General features: G+C 54.4%; 2 protein-coding genes across 5 annotated transcripts in view; both read right to left on the bottom strand.

The window, feature by feature from the left end:
- The window catches only part of ZNF385C (zinc finger protein 385C), a 73,281-nt gene that overhangs the window by 9,126 nt on the left and 42,302 nt on the right, over nucleotides 1-21,853 (bottom strand). For 3 of the 4 annotated variants that reach the window (XM_030808132.1, XM_030808129.1, XM_030808130.1), the window contains exon 3: nucleotides 3,107-3,255. In XM_030808132.1, coding sequence (XP_030663992.1) covers nucleotides 3,107-3,255 — 149 coding nt within the window. The remainder of the gene's footprint in view (nucleotides 1-3,106; nucleotides 3,256-21,853) is intronic. The other variant, XM_030808131.1, reaches the window with a different exon arrangement.
- Nucleotides 3,603-16,505, bottom strand: CUNH17orf113 (chromosome unknown C17orf113 homolog). Its single transcript, XM_030808128.1, has 3 exons — nucleotides 16,467-16,505; nucleotides 8,496-9,227; nucleotides 3,603-6,556 (listed from the first exon to the last, which is right to left on the bottom strand). The coding sequence occupies exons 2-3, from the start codon at nucleotides 9,036-9,038 to the stop codon at nucleotides 5,072-5,074; spliced, it is 2,028 nt and encodes a 675-aa protein (XP_030663988.1). The 5' UTR covers nucleotides 9,039-9,227; nucleotides 16,467-16,505; the 3' UTR covers nucleotides 3,603-5,071.

Raw genomic sequence — 21,853 nt, 5'->3', positions numbered from 1 at the left:
TGATGGCGCATGCCTGTAACCTCAGCTACTCGGGAGGCTGAGGCAGGAGAATTGCTTGAACCGGGGAGACAGAGGTTGCGGTGAACCGAAAGCACACCATTACACTCCAGCCTGGGCAACAAGAGCGAAACTTCATCTCAAAAAAAAAAGAAAAAGAAAAGGAAAGAAAGAAGAAACAGCTGCCTGGGTGCAGTGGCTCATGCCTGTAATCCCAGCACTTTGGGAGGCCAAGATGGGTGAATCACCTGAGGTCAGGAGTTCGAGACCAGCCTGGCCAAGTGAAACTCCTTCTCTACTAAAAATACGAAAATTAGCCAGGCGTGGTGGCACGTGCCTGTAGTCTCAGCTACTCAGGAGGCCGAGGCAGGAGGCCTGAACCTGAGAGGCAGAGGTTGCAGTGAGCTGAGATTGCGCCACTGCACTCCAGCCTGGGCAACAGAGTGAGACTCCATCTCAAAAAAAAAAAAAAAAAGAGAGAAGAGAAAATAAAAGAAAGGAAAAGAAAAATACACAAGCCTCTCCCCTGGCTGTCTTTATCTGTCAGCCTGGGCTTCTGCTTGGAAGCAGGGGAATGGCCAGAGTGCCCTGCATGATTCTGGGACATAGAACTACGTCCTGGTGATCACCTTGGCATCTCTTGGTGCCCCTTAGGTCATTATTTTTGTTTTTTTTTTTTCTCCTTTGCAATAATTACAACTATTGGGACAAAGAGTTGGAAACAAGGAGAGGCAGGGAAGAGACAAAGAACCTTTCTGTTGCAATTTCCTCTCCCATCACCCAGGCTTCATGCATGGCCCTGTGGGCTGGGGGAAGATAAGTCCTATCTCATCAGCTGTGCCACTGTCACAGGGCCTGAGGCTGCTGACGACCTTTTTTTTTTTTTTTTTTTCCTAATATGGAGTACTGCTCTGTCGCCCAGGCTGGCGTGCAGTGGCATGATCTCAGCTCACTGCAACTTCCACCTCTCAGGTTCAAGTGATTCTCCTGCCTCAGCCTCCTGAGTAGCTGGGATTACAGGCACCCACCACTATGTCTGGCTAATTTTTGTATTTTTAGTAGAGACAGGGTTTCACCATGTTGGCCGGGCTGGTCTCGAACTCCTGCCCTCAAAATGACCCGCCTGTCTTGGCCTCCCAGTGTGCTGGAATTATAGGTGTGAGCCACCATGCCCAGCCATGACGACCTCTCTTGAGAGAGTGAGAGCCACAGCCAGGGGAGGTGGGGGGCCAGTGGGGGACAGGGAGCAGCAAGTGGAGGCCTAAGGTTCCCTAAGGAGTAGGATCGTTTCTTTGGAATATTAATTTGGATTTTTTTTCCTTTTCCTTATTATTTTTTTGAGATGGAGTCTCCCTCTTGTTGCCCAGGCTGGAGTGCAATGGCGGAGCCAAAATCTTGCAACCTCCGCCTCCTGGGCTCAAGCGATCCTCCTGCCTCAGCCTCCCGAGTAGCTGGGATTACAGGTGCCTGCCACCATGCTCGGCTAATTTTTGTATTTTTAGAAGAGATGGGGTTTCATCATCTCTGTTGGCCAGGCTAGTCTCAAACTCCTGACCTCAGGTGATCAGCCCACCTCAGCCTCCCAAAGTGCTGGGATGACAGGCGTGAGCCACCACACCTAGCTTCTTTTCCTTATTTTAAATCATTTTTTTCTTCTAGAAAATTAAGGCTTTATGTTCCCTTTTCTCAGGAAGTTGGGCCAAATGCAGTTGTCTGAAGTTGTCAAGAACTTTCCAGGCCAGGCGTGGTGGCTCACACCTGTAATCCCAGCACTTTGGGAAGCCGAGGTGGGAGGATCCCTTGAGCTCAGAAGTTTGAGACTAGCGTGGGTAATATAGTGAGACCTCATCTCTGCTTATATAAAAATAAAATAAAAAAGGAACTTTCCAAACCTTCCCAAGAAAAGAAAACAGAGCTTAGAGAGAAGCACATGGGTGTAGAAACTTCCTTGAGAACAGAAAGAGGTTCAAATTTTCACAGCACCCAGGGCCAGCAAGGGGCTCAGGGGACAGGACCTCAGAAGAGAATGGCTTGCATGGGCCCCCTGCAATTGGAACCATGCCTTTCAACAGTGAGCCTGTCAGCAAGCGACAGCAAGGACTCAAGACCAGAGGACCACCCCCGAAATGCCTCAGACTCCTTAGGACCTCTGTCTAACTCTGGAGGGTGGGAGGGAAGGGATTCCTAAGTGTGACGGAGGTGGAGTTTGCCACCATCTGCTCAGGATGGGGCACGCCACACCCATGATTTCATTTGAGTTTTCAAAATTTAAAAAAACGGAGATGGTTGCTGATCCCTCATATAGTGAATTAAAATTCATACACTTGTTATGCACACACATGTACAAGGAAATGTACAGACTAGGACACACACACAGCACAGAAGCTTCAGGCAGTTACAAATGCTCAGACAAGCAGAACAATTCACACTCATGCACACAAAGGGCACATGACCACAGGTAAACTCACAAACCACACAAAAATACACCCCGCCCACCTCCACAACCACACACAAACAACATAACGTTCACAAAAATAACGCTACAGTACTGGCTCAGAGGGGCAGGATACACGCCAAACACACACTTAAAAGACACAAGGACACAATAAACCCTCAGATTGCACAGGCACATACCTTAATTACATAAAATTACCCACGCACAAAGAGTTGTTTACAAACACGCTGGACACCAAAACACAAACTCACATCCACATATAACATACAAAGCCTATAGAAACTACAACAAAAAGGCAAAGATTACACACACACACACACACACACACACACACACACACCATCCACAGGAGCGCCTACACAGAAGCTTAAGTGGAATGCACAGACTACAGGCCCTTGCAGGCCCAGCAGCTATGATGGTGGGGGTGGGGAGAGGGCTGACACCATCTTGTTCCCCAGCCTAAGAGAGAGTGAGGCCCTCTCTTAGGATCCCAAATAGGGGTCCCTATTTGGGAAGCACCTATCCCCTCTGGGGGATGTTGGAGAAAAAGCTCCTGGTTAGACCCAGCTGCTGAGAGCTGGCCCCTCTGAACCCACCTTCTGTGCCCACCCACAAGCTTGTGTGCATGCCCCCACCCGCCAGCCCAGCCCATACCGTGCTGAAGTTGGGGAAGAGACTGAGCGGGGCAGCGCCATTGAAGTGGAAGGCGAGCAAGTGCTTGAAGTCCAGCGGGGGCTGCAGAGGCCGGGTGGGCAGGGGCAGGGAGGCCAGCAGGGGGCTGGGGGCGCCGGAGGCCGGGCCTGCTGCAGGAGGAAGAAGGGCAGGGTCTGAAATGGGCTCTGTCCTACCCCCATGGCCAGAACAAGAGGCGGGTGGGCTTCTTGGGTGTGGAGCTGGGCAGAAACCTGTCTCTCTCTTCACAGAGTGGCACCAGCCAGACCCAGGGTGATTATAGCCCCCTTCTCTGTGCCTTCCTCCCCACAGCTGGGGAAGCAGAGGCAGGAAGTCCACAGCTGGAGGCTCCCAGCCCAGAGGGATGACCCTCCTGCCCCTACTGAGGCAGCATACTGAACCCCAGGGCAGTCCAGCCAAGAGAGGGACAGAGGGGTCTGGGCAGGCCCCTGACACACACACCACCATGGAGACTGCATGATATGCTGGGATTCCATTTTATTGCAAATTAAACTCAAACCCAGGGGTATTAGGAAAAGGCCAGCCCTCGCCCCTCTCACTCTCTAACTATCCTCCCTCCCTCCAGATCCCCAGGCTTTCACAGCCAGGGCTGACAGGAGGGAATGGGAACCCCATGGGCTCTGAAGGGATGTGCTCCCCAGCTCTGATGAGCCCTAAACTGCTTCCCCCAGGAGGCAAATAAGCCAACGTCCCTGGGTTGGGCCTCCAGGCCAGTCCTTGGAGGCAGCAGGTACAGCACTGTGGTTCTGCAGTCTTTGGTCTTAAAGGTCTGAGGCAAAGGCAGGGGAGGGGTAGGAACTTGGAGAGCGACTGGACTTTGAGGAAGAAAATATTAGAAAAGAAAAAAAAAAATCCAACCCATCTGGGGCTTTTCTCGACCCTGTCATTGCAAAACCAAAAGTAGTCCTTTTAGATGTTTGTGTGGTAACGCTATGAAAGATAGCATAGATTTATTTCACATTTGTAGGTTTTATGTCTATATACACAGTTATACACAGAAAAGGCCTGAGGCCGCCTATTGGTGAGGAGGGAAGGAAGGGAACCACTATCTCCCTGGAACCATTGGCCCTTGAACCACCAGCCTGTGTACAGAGAGGACACTGTGCTGTGTGTCAGAAACAAGCACGGTCATCTACTCCCCATTCATAGCTGAAGAGAAGAGAAACTGCCAGGAGTGGGGCTAAGAAACAGCCAAGGACCGGACGCAGTGGCTCATGCCTGTAATCCCAGCATTTTGGGAGGCCAAGGCAGGTGGATCACTTGAGGTCAGGAGTTCGAGACCAGCCTAGTCAACATGGTGAAACCCCGTCTCTACTAAAAATACGTAAGTTAGCCAGGCGTGGTGGCAGGCACCTGTAATCCCAGCTACTCAGGAGGCTGAGGCAGGAGAATTGCTTGAACCCAGGAGGCAGAGGTTGCAGTGAGCCAAGATCATACCACTGCACTCCAGCCTGGGCGACAGAGCAAGACTCCATCTCAAAAAAAAAGAAAAGAAAAGAAAAAGAAAGAAGCAGCCAAGGACCAAGGACCAGTGTCCGTTCCCTCAGCCACTCAATTTCCAAGACCTAGTCTTCCTTCCCCAAGCCAAAAACTCCCATCTTTGGGGGGGCCCAAACTTGCGCCAAGTCCAGAAGGGAAAAGGGTGAGCTACTCCTCATCTAACTGTGTAAAGGCCAGGAATGATTTAGGGTAACCCAGATCCTAGCATCTCTGCCCACCCGCCCAGGCCCCTCTTGAGCCAGTCCCTTCCTCCACAGCCCACAGGGTGGGGGTTGGTGGGAAGCTCCAGAAGGGTGGGTGGGTGGCCTCAGGCCCCTGGGAGGCTACAGTCAGCAGATCATCTTGGGTGCAGCATGGTCAAGTCTAGGTTGGCCCTTAGAGTGCCCAGGGCCCCAGGCTGGATGGGCCGAGGGAAGGAGGCCACCCTCAGGTGAGCTGCGACCCCAGGAAGCCCTCTCCCCACCCACTCTCTAAGAACTCCACAGCCAACCCGAAGTCAAACTGGTGCAGCGGGGGCCCATCCACTGCGATCTTCACCATGTGGCCCCCCCGGCCTTCCCCGGCCCCGCTCTGCCCCCACCACCGCAGCTCCCGGCTGCGGCCGACCTTGTCCAGCAGGCCAGCGCCCGCGGGCAGCGCCAAAGCCAAGGCGGCTAGGGCGGCGAAGTCGGGGAAGAGCTCGTGCAGCTCCGAGTGCGCGCACGCCAGCTGGGTGCACAGGGCCCGCGGACCGAGCCGCCCAAGGCTGAATACCACGCGCTTAAACAGCGCGAAGTCGCCCAGCGCCCGCTGGCGCACCACGGCAGGCGCAAAGCCGCGCAGCAGCACCCGCAGCGCCCCCTCGCCATGCGTGCCCAGCTCCTCTGGCGCCCGCGGGTAGTGGCGGGGGTCGAAGATCGCTGCGAAGGCGGCCACGGCGTCCAGCGAAGGCCCGGGGTAGGAGTCCTGTAGGCCCTTCCGCATGGAGTCCAGGAAGGACCCCCGGAGCCATTCCAAGCCCCGGACCGCAGCCTCTGAGTAACCGAGCAGCTCCACGCCGCGGTAGGTGCAGCGTCCGCTGCTAGTGTCGGGGTCCATGGATGCCAGTTCCTGCAGGAAGCCCTGGAGGCGGGCCCCACCTGAGCCGCGCTGAGCTTGGAGGGAGGCCGCAGCCGCCATCACCAGGGGCTGCAGCAAGGCCAAGTCCGGCTCTTCTGCCTGCAGGACAAGAGAGAGCTTCTGCACAGAGGGCAGGGCATCCAGCAGCAGGTGGGTGAAGGCCACAAAGGTGAACTGGCGCAGGGCCAGGGCCAGTGACCCCGCCACAGGTGAGGCAAGGGCTGCAGCCTCCAGGGTGGGCACCAGGCCGGGCCAGGCCTCCGCCACTGCTTCCACGACAGGCAGCAGGGAGGCCCAGGGCACTGGCCGAGGCCCTGCCAAGTCAATAGCTGCAAGGTCCAGTGCTGCCCGGAGCTCAGGGACCAAGTGGGAACTTGGGCCACCATGGAGGCGGAATAGGGCATCCAATATGCTCTCATATTGACCCAAGTAGGCGGGGGGCTCAGGATCTGTCCGGCCAGGGAGGCAGTGCAGCTCTGCCAGCAGTGGGCAAGTGGCCCGGAGCTGTGGGCCCACACTCCCCAGGCGCTCACTGGGGAGGCTTGAGCTGAGCCAGGCCAGCTTGGCTGCAGATACGCCGAAAGCCTGCAGGATGTCCAAGAGCTGGCCAGCAGTGGCCTCGCCCTCCTGTAGCTCCACACTGCCCAGGAAGGTGGTGGCGGGCTGGCCATCACAGGGGGACACCGAAGTGGCAAACAGGGCCAGGCTGTGTGACTCCGGCCAGTCTCTGGTCTCGTCCAACACCAGCCCCACATATGGGGATGCCTTCAGGCGCTGGCAGGCCTCTGTGTGCAAGACACTGGCAATGGCCACCTGGGACAGCCAGGAAAAGAAAGGGAGGGAGGACTGAGTTAGGCTTGTCCTGAGAGGTGGAGGCAGGCAGTGCGGGTGGTGGAAAGAGCCCAGGCCTTGAGGTCAGACAGACTTAAGGACTAATCCTGGCTTTGCCACTTACTGGCTGTGCTACCTTCGGCCAGTCACTTCACCTCTCTGAGCCTCAGTTTTCTCACCTCTACAGCTCCTGGCCTCTCTAAGAATAGTCCTCCCACCCCGGCCTCCCACCACACCCGGTCTAGTTTTCTTAGCTCTTATACCTGCTGTCAGCTAATACCAGCCCTAAATCTTCTCAAAGTGTTGTTGTGAATTATAAACGTCAACTTTTGTTGCGGTAAAAGCACTTTATGAATCATAAAGAGCTCTAGGCAAGCTAGTTTTTTCACTGTGTTTTTCTATAGCATCATCCTAGTCTGCTCTATTCCTGGGGGTCTCCCTCCACTGTCCAGCTCAGCGATTAACTGATAGGCACACTCACTCCCAACTCCCAACCAGTTACCCTGGGTCCCAGCTGTGTGCTATTTCTCTATTTGTCATCTCTGTAGGATGAAATCCAACTCTCCCACCTCCAACCCAGCCCATAGGACTTACACAGTTAGTACCTAGGACAGAGCTGCAATTTGCATGCTTCCAGGGGCCATGTGAGTGATATTGAGCTTGGAGAGGGCCAGGGATAAGCTAGAGGGAACGCCCTGCTCTCCAACTCCAGCACATCCTGCTCTGAGAGCATGGGGACCTTGCTTTTCAACACAAGTCGCAAATCTAGATTTTTATATGTAATCTCCTGAGTTTTTTAAAAGTTGAAACAAATTCGAGTTTTTTCAAAAACACTATGAAAACCAAATTAAACAGGCTCAGCACAGAAAACAGCCCCAAAAGAAAACTAAGTCAAAAGTCATTTCCATTTCCATTCCAGCACTTTGGGGGGCCAAGACAGGAGGATTGCTTGAGGCCAGGAGCCCAAGACCAGCCTGGGCAACATAATGAGACCCCATCTCTATGCTTAAAAAAAAAAAAAAAAAAAGAGGCCAGGTGCGGTTGCTCATACCTATAATACCAGCACTTTGGGAGGCTGAGATGGGCAGATCACCTGAGGTCAGCAGTTCGAAACTGGCCTGGCCAACATGGTGATACCCCGTCTCTACTAAAAATACAAAAATTAGCTGAGCGTGGTGGCACGCGCCTGTAATCCTAGCTAATAGGGAGGCTGAGGCAGGAGAATCACTTGAGCCAGGAAGGCAGAGGTTGCAGTGAGCTGAGATCGTGCCACTGCTCTCCAGCCTGGGAGACAGAGTGAGATTCCTCAGGGAAAAAAAAAAAAAAAATTAAATACATCTGTGGGTCAATCAAGCCTCCAGGCCACCAGTTTGCAACGTCTGATTTAGGTAGTGAGAAGAGTGCCCCTGTGCCCGCTAAGAGGCCTGGTCTGGCCTCTTTTTTTTTTTTGAGACGGAGTCTCGCTCTGTCGCCCAGGCTGGAGTGCAGTGGCGCAATCTCGGCTCACTGCAAGCTCCGCCTCCCAGGTTCAAGCCATTCTCCTGCCTCAGCCTCCCGAGTAGCTGGGACTACAGGCGCCCACCACCACCGGCCGGCTAATTTTTTGTATTTTTAGTAGAGACGGGGTTTCACCGTGTTAGCCAGGATGGTCTCGATCTCCTGACCTCGTGATCCGCCCGCCTTGGCCTCCCAAAGTGCTGGGATTACAGGCGTGAGCCACCGCACCCGGCCTCTGGCCTCTTCACTGTTGCAGCTGGCCCAGCATCAGGCACACAGGCTCTCAAGGAAGGTTCTGAAGGGTGAAGATATGAATGAAATGCCCTAGCTGCTCCCCAAGGACCTGGCATGCTGGGGCTGTTCCCAGGTGACTCAGTGTCCTCCCTTCCCAAGCCCTTCCCCCATACTTCTGGCTGTCACCCACCTGCATGTCCCTCACCCTCCTGGGACTGTAGTAATCGCCCTGCTGTGTGCCCAGCAGTGCCTGGCACAGGTTGAACCTCTGCAGCTCGAGCAGGGCAGAGCAGCGGTCATCGGGCACATCCTCCTTTGCCATGCAGTACACAGTAGTCAGCACAGCCACTTTGGCCGGGTCTACCTCCACCTTGACGCCCCTGGAGGCGGGGGTCGTAGCCAGGCCTGGGCAGGCCCCTCCACCTTCAGCCTGGCCCTCAAAAGGGGGCTGGCCCTGGTTGACAGCCAGAGCCTGGCGGTGGGCTCCTGAGGTCACGTGGCGCAGCAGGGCGTGGCGCTGGAAGTTGTCGGTGCCCACAGTGAAGGCGTTTTCGGCTTTGCCATGCTTGTTCCGTACCAGGGCCTGGCGGCACTCGAGGCAGAACATCAGCTTCCGCTCATAGTCAAAGTCCAGCCAGGTAAACTCCTCTTTCCAGTGCTCGTTGAAGTAACGCTTACACTTCTTGTTGGAGTTGGAGGCCTCTCCCGCTGGTTTCTTCCCTGGGGGCACCATTCTTGCTCTCTGAGCAAGGAACCCCCAACCCCCACCTGAATGCTCTTGCCCCCCTGCCTCCCCCACACACAGAGGCACCTCCCTTGACAAGGAGAGTTGATGGGGAGGCAGGCTGGGGGCAGCCCACCAGGCTAACAGGGCCCATCCATCTAAGCCTGGAGAGTTTATTCCTGCTCCGCCGGTGGGAGACTGGAGATGAAAGAGACAGGGAGAGGTGTTAGGGGTCTGTCATGGTAGGGGTGGTTTAGAGTGGAGTGGTAGGCTTCATGCTGCCCACAGAATCCTCCCAGCTGAGGGGTGGAGGGGCTGAATGGGGCAGGGGCTCTGGGCAGTGGGTGGAGTCATGCAAAGGGCCCTAGAGCATTATCCAAAGCAGGGGAGGTATGGGGACCCCAGCCCCCTCCCAGGGTCTCTTTCCACCCAGGACAAGGCACTAATTCACTTTGACTGATGAAGCATCTCAGAACTGGAAAGGCTGGCATCACCTAGGCAACTGCATTTTATAAGGGGGAAACTGAGTCTGGAGACAGGTAGTGGTTCTCAGGGCCCATGAGGAATTCATAGTGAACCAGGACTAAAACTCAGAACTCTCAACTCCTAGCCCAAAAGATGAGGGCCGGGCGCGGTGGCTCACGCTTGTAATCCCAGCACTTTGGGAGGCCGAGGCGGGCAGATCACAAGGTCAGGAGATCGAGACCACGGTGAAACCCCGTCTCTACTAAGAATACAAAAAAATTAGCCGGGCGTGGTGGCGGGCGCCTGTAGTCCCAGCTACTCGGAGAGGCTGAGGCAGGAGAATGGCGTGAACCCGGGAGGCGGAGCTTGCAGTGAGCCGAGATTGCGCCACTGCACTCCAGCCTGGGCGACAGAGCGAGACTCCGTCTCAAAAAAAAAAAAGATGACTGTGCCCTTCAGCCCACAGTCATCTATTTCATCAGAAGGAAATCAGGCCAGGCATGGTGGCTCACTCCTATAATCCCAGCACTTTGGGAGGTGGCTCAGTTGAGCCCAGGAGTTCAAGACCAGCCTGGGCAACATGGCAAAACCCCATCTCTAAAAAAAAAAAAAAAAAAAAAAAAATTAGCCAGGCATGGTGGTGCATGCCTATAGTCCCAGCTCCCAGCTACTGGGGAGGTTGAGGTGGGATTGCTTGAGCCTGGGAGGCAAAGGTTGCAGTGAGCCATGATGGCGCCACTGCACTCCAGACTGGGTTAATAGAGCTAGACCCTGTCTCAAAAAAAAAAAAAAAAGACGGCTGGGTGCGGTGGCTCATGCCTGTAATCCCAGCACTTTGGGAGGCCAAGGCAGGCAGGTCACCTGAGGTCAGGAGTCCAAGACCAGCCTGACCAACATGGAGAAACCCCGTCTCTACTAAAAATACAAAATTAGCTGGCGTGGTGGCACATGCCTGTAATCCCAGCTACTGGGGAGGCTGAGGCAGGAGAATCGCTTGAACCCAGGAGGTGGAGGTTGCAGTGAGCCGAGATCATGCTATTGCACTCCAGCCTGGGCAACAAGAGCAAAACTCTGTCTCAAAAAAAAAAAAAAAAAATCAGCAGCAGAAAGCTGATTCTTTCCAAGCCACAGGAAGATTTGCTTTCTGTAAAGCTCCCTTCCTTACACACACAGGTGAACAGACACTCACACTCATACCCATCGGTACTGTGGTTCTGGGACGGGTGGCCCAGACCTGGGGCCCCAGACTGAAGGCAGCTAGCTGGTTGCCTCTACCTCCCTCACTCTGCCACCTCCCCAGACATGAGGCCAGGATGAGCAGTTCAGGACTGAAAAGCCATGTCCAGCCATTGGCCAAAACCTGCCAACTCTACCTTTTTTTTTTTTTTTTTTTTGAGACAGAATCTCGCTCTGTGGCCCAGGCTGGAGTGCAGTGGCATGATCTTGGCTCACTGCAAGCTCCGCCTCCTGGGTTCACGCCATTCTTCTGCCTCAGCCTCCCAAGTAGCTGGAACTACAGGCACCCATCACCACGCCTGGCTAATTTTTTGTATTTTTAGTGGAAATGGGGTTTCACCGTGTTGGCCACGATGGTCTTGATCTCTTGACCTTGGAATCCGCCTGCCTCAGCCTCCCAAAGTGCTGGGATTACAGGCGTGAGCCACCGTGTCCAGCCAATTTTTTGTATTTTTAGTAGAGACGGGGTTTCACTGTGTTAGCCAGGATGGTCTCAATCTCCTGACCTTGTGATCCGCCCGCCTCGGCCTCCCAAAGTGCTGGGATTACATTGGGATTACAGGTGTGAGCCACCACGCCCGGCCTTAATTCTACCTTTTAATTATCTCTCCAACCTGTGTCCTCCTCTTCATGCCTAACTGTAACTACCATTTCTGGAATGTGAACTGAGGCCCTGTGCTAAGTGCTTTAAATGATCCAGGGCAGACCCAGATGACTCTCTGTGGCTGAGATATTATCCTTTCGGAGAGGACAAAACTGAGGTCAGTGGCTTTAACTGGCTTGCTCCAGGTTTCACAAGCAGTTAAGTAGCTGAGGCTCAATCAGAACCCACGTCCTCCTGACCCCAAAGACTGTACTGAGACCCTGGTCTCTCTCCCTCCAGCTGCCTAGCCTTGGCCCAGTTCAGGCCCTCACGGTATCACCTGGATCACTGCAGCTGCCTCAGTCTCTGCATGGTCATTTCCCCCAGACTCATCCCTCACCCAGCAGCCAGAGACAGCAAGCTCACACGTAGATCCAACTGTGTCACTCCTCGGCTTCCACCTCTACTGATACCCACTGCCTAAGTCTACACACCTAACCACAAGCCAACGAGGCCCTCCCCAGCCTCTGAATACTTCTGTTAATACAGCCTCCTGCCACTCCTGTCTGCCCAATCAATCCTGAAGGCTTGCATTCCCAGTAGACACCAAGCTGTTACTTTGTCCCTGCCTTCATCCTCTGAGCCTAGAATTCCCTCTCCCTCCTCTTTCCTAATTCCCACTCATTGCCTGAGAGCAGCTCAGGTATCCCTTCTGCCACGCTGATCCCCACAACCTGGGCTGGTAGCCATCCTCTAGTTCCCCGCAGTTCCCTATGCATGAGTCTTCATGACACAATATGGTGAATACAGGGATTCTGTACATATCTCCGCACTGAGTTCCTAGAAGACAAGACCATGTTTGTTCATTTTCATATCTCTAAGTCCCTGTCTGGGGCTGGGCACACAGATACCTCTCAGTAAAAGTTAGTTGTTTAAAAGAATGAAAGGGCCAGGCATGGTGGCTCACACCTGTAATCCCAGCACTTTGGGAAGCTGAGGTGGGAGGATCTCTTGAGCCCAGGAGTTCCAGAACAGCCTGGGCAACATAAGGAGACCCTGTCTTTACAAATAAAATGTTTTTAAAAAATTAGCCCGGCATGGTGGTGTATGCCTGTAGTCCCAGCTACTCAGGAGGCTGAGGTGGGAAGATCACTTGAGCCCAGGAGTTCAAGGCTATAGTGAGCTATGATCATGCCACTGCAGTCCAGCCTGGGCAACATTGTGAGACCCTGTCTCAAAATAAATAAATAGATAAAATTTTAAACTAAAAATAAAAATATGGGAGGCCAAGGCAGGAGGATCACTTGAGCTCAGGAGTTCAAGACTAGCCTGGGCAACACAGCAATACCCCGTCTCCAAAAGATAAATAAATAAAATTTAAAAATAAAATAAAAATAGAAAACAATGTCAACACATTAAAAAAGAAATGAACGGATTCATTTCGGCCACATGAAAGAACTCTTGTTTCTGAGACTGTCAATTAGATGATCTTTTTTTTCCTTTTTTTTTTTTTTTTTGAGACAGAGTTTCACTCTGTCGCCCAGGCTAGAGTGCAGTGGTGCGATCTCGGGTTCAAGCGATTCTCCTGCCTCGGCCTCCCAAGTACTGGGATGACAGGCACATGCTGCCATGCCCGGCTAATTTTTTTTTTTTTTTCTTGAGATGGAGTCTCACTCTGTTGCCCAGGCTGGAGTGCAGTGGCACGATCTCAGCTCACTGCAAACCCCGCCTCCTGGGTTCATGCCATTCTCCTGCCTCAGCCTCCCGAGTAGCTGGGACTACAGGGGCCCGCCACCATGCCCGGCTAATTTTTTGTATTTTTAGTAGAGACGGGGTTTCACCGTGTTAGCCAGGATGGTCTTGATCTCCTGACCTTGTGATCCGCCCGCTTCAGCCTCCCAAAGTGCTGGGATTATAGGCGTGAGCCACCGCGCCTGGCCCCGGCTAATTTTTTTGAATTTTTAGTAGAGACGGGGTTTCACTGTGTTGGCCAGGCTGGTCTCGAACTCCCGACCTCAGATGATCCGCCCATCTCAGCCTCCCAAAGTGCTGGGATTACAGGCGCCTGGCCCAATTAGACGATCTGAAGCTCTGAGGCTGCAGTAACTGTCTTGTCCACTTGACATGTATACCAGTGCCCTGTGTGGAACATAGTAGGTGGGTAAAACAAGGGCAGATGAGGAGAGTTCCAGGGCCGGCTGGTTTGGTGTAAGGAAAGGCTGCCAGATGGAAGTGTAACTTCTTGGCCCTCTTCCTTGGGACTTTTTTTTTTTTTGAGACAGAGTCTCGCTCTGTTGCCCAGTCTGGAGTGTAGTGGCGCGATCTCGGCTCACTGCAACCTCCGCCTCCTGGGTTCAAGCGATTCTCCTGCCTCAGCCTCCTGAGTAGCTGGGATTACAGGTGCGTGCCCCCATGCCCAGCTAATTTTTTGTATTTTTAGTAGAGACAGAGTTTCACCATGTTGGTCTCGAACTCCTGACCTCGTGATCTGCCCGCCTCGGCCTCCCAAAGTGCTGGGATTACAGGTGTGAGCCACCGTGCCTGGCCCTTGGGACTCTTGAGTGGCACTTGGTGATGCTCACCACACCCTCCTAGGAATCCTTTTTTCTCTTGGCTTCTAGGATCCCATGTCCCTTGGTTTTCGTTCCTCTGTCCAGCACTCCTTGGCCTCTGGAGGTCATCTCCTCCTGCCCTTCCCAACTTCAAATTGTCTAACATTTCAGAACCATCTCTGCAGACCACTGTGAAATACACAAACCCAGCCTGGCCACCACACCACTCCATCCAGCTGCCTTCCTGGCCTGTCTAGACAGAACTGTTAATCTATCCTTACAAATATGCCACTCTTGGCTGGATGTGGTGGCTCACACCTATAATCCTAGCATTTTTGGGAGGCTGAGGTGGGAGGACTGCTTGAGCCCATGAGTTTGAGACCAGCCTGGGCAACATAGGGAGAACTTGTCTTTACCAAAAAAAAAAAAAAAAAAAAAATTAGCTGGGCATGGTGGCATATGCCTGTAGTCCCAGCTACTCAGGAAGCTGAGGCAGGAGGATCACTTGAGCCCAAGAGTTTGAGACTGCAGTGAACTGTGATCACATCACTGTACTCCAGCCACCCTGGGTGACACAGTGAGACCCTGTCTCTAAAAACAAAAACAAAAGCAAATATGCCCCTCTCCCAGTCATCCCTGTCTCAGGAAATGAAATCCGTCCTTCTTCCTAGGTGCCCTGGCCAGAAACCTGCCCTTCAATCCCTGTTCTCTTCCACATCCAGAACCTGCTCCATCCATAGGTCTTGTTGATTCTCCCTCCAAAATCCACTTCTAACTTGTCCCTTCTCTCCACACCACTGCCTGGCGGCCTTGTCCAAGCCACCTTTATCTTTTGCCTGGACGAGAGCTGTTGCTTCCTGACTGCATGCTGGGTTTCCATTCTTAACCTCTCTTAACCAGAGGGGGGCTTTTAAAAATATACCGCTTTAGTGAGCCGAGATCATGCCACTGCACTCCAGCCTGGGAGACAGAGCAAGACTCCATCTCAAAAAAAAAACAACCAAAAATACTGCTTTAGACCCCTCCACAACCACCCACTCCTCTAAGGCCAGTGCCAGAATTCTTTTGAGGTCTGCCAAATGCCCAGGGTTACTGACCTCTCTGGTGGCCACTTGTGTCTCCCTTCCTTCCTAGTAACACCATCCTTCTCTCTGGGTTCCTCCAGAGTGCCAGGTTCCCATCCCCCGGGTCCTTTGCCCGTGCTGTCCCTTCTTCCAGGATGTTCCCAGCTGCCCTCCCAATGTTTACCTGGCCTGTTTCATTTCCCCTTTGGCCTTAGCTTAACCATCCATTCCCAGGAAGTCCCTTCTTTTCTGTCATTGCTCCCTGTTTGTTCTCTCCATTGCATGCTCCACAGATTACAAATCTCTGCTTCTATCTGTGTAGTTCTCTTGCTTCATCCTCTCTCCACCCCGCTTCTCATGCATGTTCCCTGAGGGCAGGAAAGGTAACTAACTTCATGTCTGAATCCCAGAGACGGGTACAGTGCCTGACACCCAGCAAGTGTACCACACAATTGGGCAGTGAATAAGAAAGAGCAGGTGCCCAGGCAGAGAGGGCAGTGGAGCCAGCCCTTGGGTGCCTGTTAGGTGATTAAAACAGCTGCCTTTGACATCCTTTCCTCCCAAGATCCTGTGATTCTATGACCTTGCCCAGCCCACTATGCACAGGATCTTAGAATGGGGGCAGAGGGGTGCAAGAGCAAGGTGATGCCCTTCTGGAAGTTTGTCAGATCCTTTCCATGTACATCGAAGCTGCCTATCCTGGCCATTCTGCAGAACAAAAGGGTAGGTAGGTAGAGCCCGGGAAGGTGGAGATTCTAAAACGGCTCTGTCCAACACAGCAGCCAGTGGCCACTGCAGCTATTGTAAATGCAGCTGTTTAAATTACTTAGAATTAAATAAAACATTAGCATTCAGCTCACACTAGGCACTTTTCAAGTGCTTAGTAGCCAATGTGGCTAGTGGCTATTGCATTGGACAGCACATTTACATCATCCCAGAAAGATCTATCGGACAGAGCTGCTCTAAACAGGTCAAATTCCATTGACATTCTCCCCACCTCAACCTCAAGAAACCCAGGCTGGGTGGAGTGAGGTGTAAACAAAACTCCATGGGTCCAGTTGTGACCAAGGCTGAGCAGGAGGGCACACTTGTTGCAGACCCAGGTCTCCTCTCATCTCTCTCCACACCCTGACCAGCCGGATGGGAGCAGGAACAACTTGACAAAGACCCCAAGGCATGTAAGCCTCAAACAGTATTCATGTGGCCCCAGGATGTGGGTCCCGAGCCTCCTCCCCGGGCTCCTGGGGGCCCCTTGCTTTGGGACCCCACTAAGAGGAGTCCAGCTCTCAGCAGATAGGGCCAGGCGCCCCCTGCTCTGGCAGCCCTGGTGAGAAGGGGCTCCCCTGCACCCCTTCTCACCCATCCTCCCGGGGGCTGGGACGGGGAGGGCTGGGGAACTTCCTCTGGGGGGGCGCGCGGTGACAGAGCCCTCGGTGGGTCCCGCAGAGGCATTAAGCCTCCGCCCGCCCGTCCCGCCCGCTCCGGGAGGGGGCGCCCAGCCCGGCCCGGCGCCCCCGCCCCGTCCGCTCGCACTCACGGAGACACAGGAGCCACCATCTTGGGCGGTGGACGCTCTGGCCGCGGTCTCCTTGGGCTCCACGGAGCGACAGCAGCCACTAGCGGCAACGGGGGCGAAGAGGCGCCAGCAGCCGGCGCCGGCCGGGGTCGCGGGCAGGGCGGGCGGCGCCCCCGGGGCTTACCTGGCCGCGCCCACCTGCCGCGCCTCCCGCCCAGCGCGCTCAGCCTGGCCCCGGCCCCACCCCCTCAGCCCCTGCCGCCGCACGCGCCGCAGCAGGAGCCACTGAGGCTAGACCGCAGGCAGCGCGGTGCCGGGGTTCATTCGGTCCGCGCATGTATCCGGGGTTCCTCGAGGGGCTCACAGCCTAAGACACAGACAGGTAGAGCGCGGTAGAGGCTGCAAAGTGTTCTAAGAGTTTGGAAGCAAGTGCTTTGAGATCACGAAGGAGCGGGCAACCAGCTGAAGGTCTGCAAGGCGGGTCAATTAGGGTTCGCAGCATTCTGGGTAAGTGAACTTTTACTAGGGGAAGGGCACTCCAGGCCGTGGGATGGCAGAGCAAGGATCCCTCTGGGAGCTGACAGGTCGCTGCAGGTTCATGAAGAATTGGGGTGGGTGGGGGCAGTGCCTGATGCTGGATGGCTCTAGGGGAATGCTGGGGATTTTGACCTTCCCACCTGGTGGGCAGCCTCCTCCAGAGGAGTTGGAACTGGGAAGCTCATTGTTTTAGCCTAGTGAGTTATTTGCAGTGGGGTTGACAGAGTGGGGAAGAGGGAGGGAGGTTGGCGTGACCTTTTTCTAGAACTCTGGTGCACAGCCGACCCTCATCCCGGTCTGCGTTACCCTGAGAGGTGAATTGAGGAGGTTCCCTGCAGGAGGAATGTGCAGACGTGGAGGTGTGGAGTCCAGAGGCCTGGGATGGAGCTCCAGTTATATTTAACTCTGAGGCCTTGGACTGGACACTTAGCTATGAGCCTGTTTCCTCATCTGTAAAGTGGGAATTACAACTCGGGGAGGAGGCTAGGGCAGGACAGAAATGGGTCTGAAGACCAAATGAGGTGCTAGGTGTGGAGGCCATTCAGAGAGGGGGCTGGCCTGCTGCTGTGGATCAAGGGAATGTCAAGACAATGACCCAGTCTCCCCTTCCAGACAGCACAAAGTCACCCAGAAATGCCTTCCAGTCCCCTCACAATTGGGTACACTGCTCTTCTGCAAAAGGCCTAGGGTGCATGTTGATTTGAGGTCCCAGCCCCACCAATGGCTGCTGGGAACTCCTCTGCCCCAGCATCCTCCATGCAGCACTGCTCTGTGCCACCCACCGTCTGCCTCTGACATTCACTGTGAACCCCAGCCCCAGAGCTGCTGGGATGGAGCGCGAATCACATGCACACACACGTGTGGCCGCCTGACTCCTGGCTACACTCAAATGAAGGGAGATGTCACAGCCCCCACAGCTGCCCCCGAATGGCACCACACAGCCCTCAGGTCTAGAATTCTGCACCCCGAAAGGGTCAGATTGGGGGTAGGTCTTCTTGGATGGCATTTTGCTGCAGAACAGCCACCGTAAGTGTCTTGGAGCAGCCATGGCTCATTAGCCAACTGCCTTAAGAGGGTGGGGTGTGGTCAGAGGTATGAGCAAGCCAGACCCATACAGAAGAAGAGGCTGCCCCCAAAGGTCCGGCCGAGGCTGGGGCAGGGCACAGAGCAGAAATCTTATGAAATAACATCACCCTGGCTGCCACCAAGGGAGAAGATCTGGGAGAACCACATCCTGCTATTTTGCCATAATGGGAAAAGACAGACACACACACACACACACACACACACACACGAGCACAGAGACACACAACCCGAGGCCCATATCACCCATGGATAGTGGCAGGTATAGACATCAAGGCACATACATACATACCTCCCCCCACAGTTAGACCATGTATTCTATCTACACACGAGATGCATATACATATGGAGGTGGTACTGATGGCAGGATACACAGATACTCATGCTGGCCGGGAGGCAAAGGCAGGCACACTGGCCACACAAGAGCATGCATGCATACACAGATGGGCACGAGCAACAAAGACACACTTGTGTATACATATACCCAGAGAGACAGACGCACATGAACGTGCAGACCCCTACAAATGCAGATACAGACCATGGACAGCAATGGGCACACAGCGGCACACACCTTCACAAAGATAGATGCATGTACACAAAAAGCCATATGCAGATGCAGAGACCAGTGTGCACACACACTCCCCTTACAAAGTTAAATGCATCGGACTTAAAAGAGCATATCTCCAAACAGAGCCTCTCTCCCACTCTTTCCCCAGCCCCATACCCCCAAGTCATGCCTCTCTCCCACTCTTTCCCCAGCCCCCTACCCCCAAGTCACGGGGCAGACGATAGGGTCCTCCCAGAAGCACATGCCTGCACACAACACATCTCAAATAATGACACTGCCATTTCTATCATGGATAAAACCCAAACTCTGCGAAGAACATGGGAGTCCAGGGGAGAGAGAGCCAAAGTGGGGAGTGAGAGGTTGAGCCAAGACCCACTGCGTGCCCACTCCCACCGCGGCCAGGGGGTTCCTCCCCACATTCTCCAGAGCCCCCAAGCCACTTCTGGGTCATCTAGCACTCAGGATGTGCAGACTCCCCCCAAGCTGGAGGAAGACTCCAAAGCCCAGTCACAACATAAACTCTGCCCCCAGTCGCACTGCCTCCAGGCCTTTGCCCCCAAGGAAAGGGTTCCCCCAAATAGCCTTTGATGGGTGATGGCTGTCTCCCTGAAAAAAGGCCAGGCAACCGTCTGTGTGGAGAGGTGAGCTGGGAGACCATAGATAAAGAGGGGGAGGGGAACACTGATGTGGACCCCAGTGCAGTGGCCGGATCTCAGGGAGGAGGCACCCTGATTTCTGTCCCCCTCTGTCTGCTTCTCTCTCTTTCTCTGCTGCAGTAACAGCTCTCTTTCGCTCCCCTCGGACGTCTCCCCCTCCCCTGGCCCCTCAGAGGCAGTTAAAGGTGAGGTCTGATACAAGGAACCTTTGACATGGGCTCCCTGGACAGGCATCTGCCCAGATGTCCAGCACCCCTGTTTCCCGCAGGGTGGACCTCCAGCTCCCCACCATTCCTGCCTTTCCTTTCACCTTTGTTCTCGGCCAAAGTAGGGGCTTCCCTGCCCAGCCCTGGACCTGGGAAAAGGGTTGAGAGTAACTGGCTACTGGTGTCTCTGACAGACAACTTTTGGGGGCCAACTATAGCAGGAAAGGATTGGGCTGGGGAGAGGGGAGAGGACCACCCTCACCTAAGCCCTCTCCCCACTTCCCAGCCCAGGCGTCATCAGCACTCACCCAAGAGCATTCTCTGCCTTTGGAGGCACCGCGGAGCGCAGAACGAGGAGCAAATGAAACCCAGCCAGAGTGACAGAGGGAAGGGGGGGATGTGAGGGACAGGAGGGGAGGGCGCAAGGGAGGGACTCCTGGTTCTGCCTGGAAAGCAACGTCGTTCCTGGGCCCTGTCTCTCTTTGCCAGGAAGGAGCTGCCCATTCTCTGGTTTCCCCCATCCCAACCACAGGTGGAAAGAACAGGGCATGTTCTTCGCCCAGGGGAGAAGTGTGGGGGCAAATGTGCAGACCAAGAACTGGAGGAGGGTATCGGGGAGCATCCCTCACCCCCCACTCACAGAGGATTCCCTTGCCTGGGGCCTCTTACACTGAAGCGAAGGGTTGAAGGGTTGGAAGGACTGACTTTGTCCACAGGGACCTCCAGGGAAGGAGGAGCTGCTGGTCCTGCTCTGCCTGCTGGATGGCTCTTGCCGCCCTCTTGCCTCAGGACTTGCTGCTGCAGGAGCCCGTTTTCCTGGCTAGCCTCACTCATCCTTTCCTCACCATCCCCTTATGTTTCACTGCTGTTGCTGAAGAGGAAACAGAGCTTCAGAGAGGTGTTGCCACTTTATCGAAGAGCACTGGCCATGTGGGGTTTGGGGAGCAGGGATCCGGGTGTCTTGCCACTGTTAGTCTAGCACCTGGACCCTTGGATCTGCTATCTGGGCAATGCCAGGAGGGAGAGGAGGGAGTTTATCTGATCCACTAGAACTTCTTTTTTTTTTTTTTTGAAACAGTGTTTCGCTCTGTCACCCAGGCTGGAGTGCAGTGGCAAGATCTCGGCTCACTGCAACCTCTGCCTCCCGGGTTCAAGCGATTCTCCTGCCTCAGCCTCCAGAGTAGCTGGGATTACAGGTGCTTGCCACCATGCCCAGCTAATTTTCGTATTTTTAGTAGAGAGGAGGTTTCACCATGTTGGCTAGGGTGATCCTGAACTCCTGACCTCAAATGATCCACCTGCCTTGGCCTCCCAAAGTGTTAGGATTACAGGTGTGAGCCACAGCACCCGGCCTGATCCACTACAACTCCTGACACCCCTCCCATGCCCATCCGAGATCCCCCAGCCCCATTCTTCTCCCCTCCATTCACTCCTTCCTCTCCTTCTTCTTCCTAAAAGCTGGCTCTTTACTGACCTGAGCACCTGGTGGCTGGGAGGGGGTGGAGTGGGGGAAGGAGGCAGCCAGCCCACAGCTGGATCCAGTCCTACATTCCAAGCCCAGGTCCCGATGCTAGCCTCCCACCCCCTCAGCATCCTGTCTCCACCAGACAATAACCTGTAATCTCTGGAGCAGCCAACACTCACAAAGAAGATCTGGGAGGGGTTGGCAGCAGCAGCTCCTGAAAACAGGTTTGTTAGGAAGGGGCTTTGGGGGAGGAGTTGTTTGTGTGGGGAGAGGAAGGAAACTCAAGCCCAGAGCTAATTAACCCACCCAGAGACACAGACAGAATCTTTGTCTTCTTCCAGGGCAGGGATCTGAGCTAAGCCCCCTAATTCTCTACCCAGACAGCCTTGCTTTTCCTGGTGGTCCTGGGGGAGGGGGATGCCAATGGTCAGGGTCACACCTGGGGGAGGGGGATGTGATGACATTCAGGAAGAGCGTGGGGCACTTCTGTCACCTGCCACCAAGGGAGAATAGCAGCAGGAGGCAGAGGCAGGTCAGACTGCAAGAAGAACTTCTCAGTGGCCTTGGGGGAGCACAGTTTCTTTGCAGCATGCACCCAAAGGCCTCAGTATGTGTGTGGGAAGCGGTGACTGGGGAGGAAACGGCAACCCAGGGAGATACTGAAGGATGGGAGGCAGGCTGGAGGGCTTCCGGGGCCTCCTGATAGGACTGAAATTAATCCATCTGCAGGGAGTGGGGTTGAGAAGCTCATCAAGCCAGTGACTCAGGCGTGACTTGAGCTCAAGGTCTTTGATCTCTGGGGCCCAGGATGCAGCCAGAGGCTTCTGCAATCAAAGACTTGGAGAGGAGATGGAGGGACCGATTCAAACAGGAGCTAGGGGAGGTCTGAGGAT

Source organism: Nomascus leucogenys, unplaced genomic scaffold, assembly GCF_006542625.1.
Source record: "Nomascus leucogenys isolate Asia unplaced genomic scaffold, Asia_NLE_v1 Super-Scaffold_285, whole genome shotgun sequence".
NCBI lineage: Eukaryota > Metazoa > Chordata > Mammalia > Primates > Hylobatidae > Nomascus > Nomascus leucogenys.
Note: the sequence above shows the minus strand (reverse complement) of the source record. Positions and strands in the feature narration are given on the sequence as shown.

What these genes read in the sequence shown, in the direction of transcription:
- CUNH17orf113 (XM_030808128.1), bottom strand. Translation starts at nt 9,038, where the DNA reads ATGGTGCCCCCAGGGAAGAAACCAGCGGGAGAGGCCTCCAACTCCAAC. An exon ending in GGAGGGTGAGGGACATGCAG is followed by an intron (nt 6,557 to 8,495) that starts GTGGGTGACAGC and finishes TGGCTGTCCCAG; the next exon opens with GTGGCCATTGCCAGTGTCTT.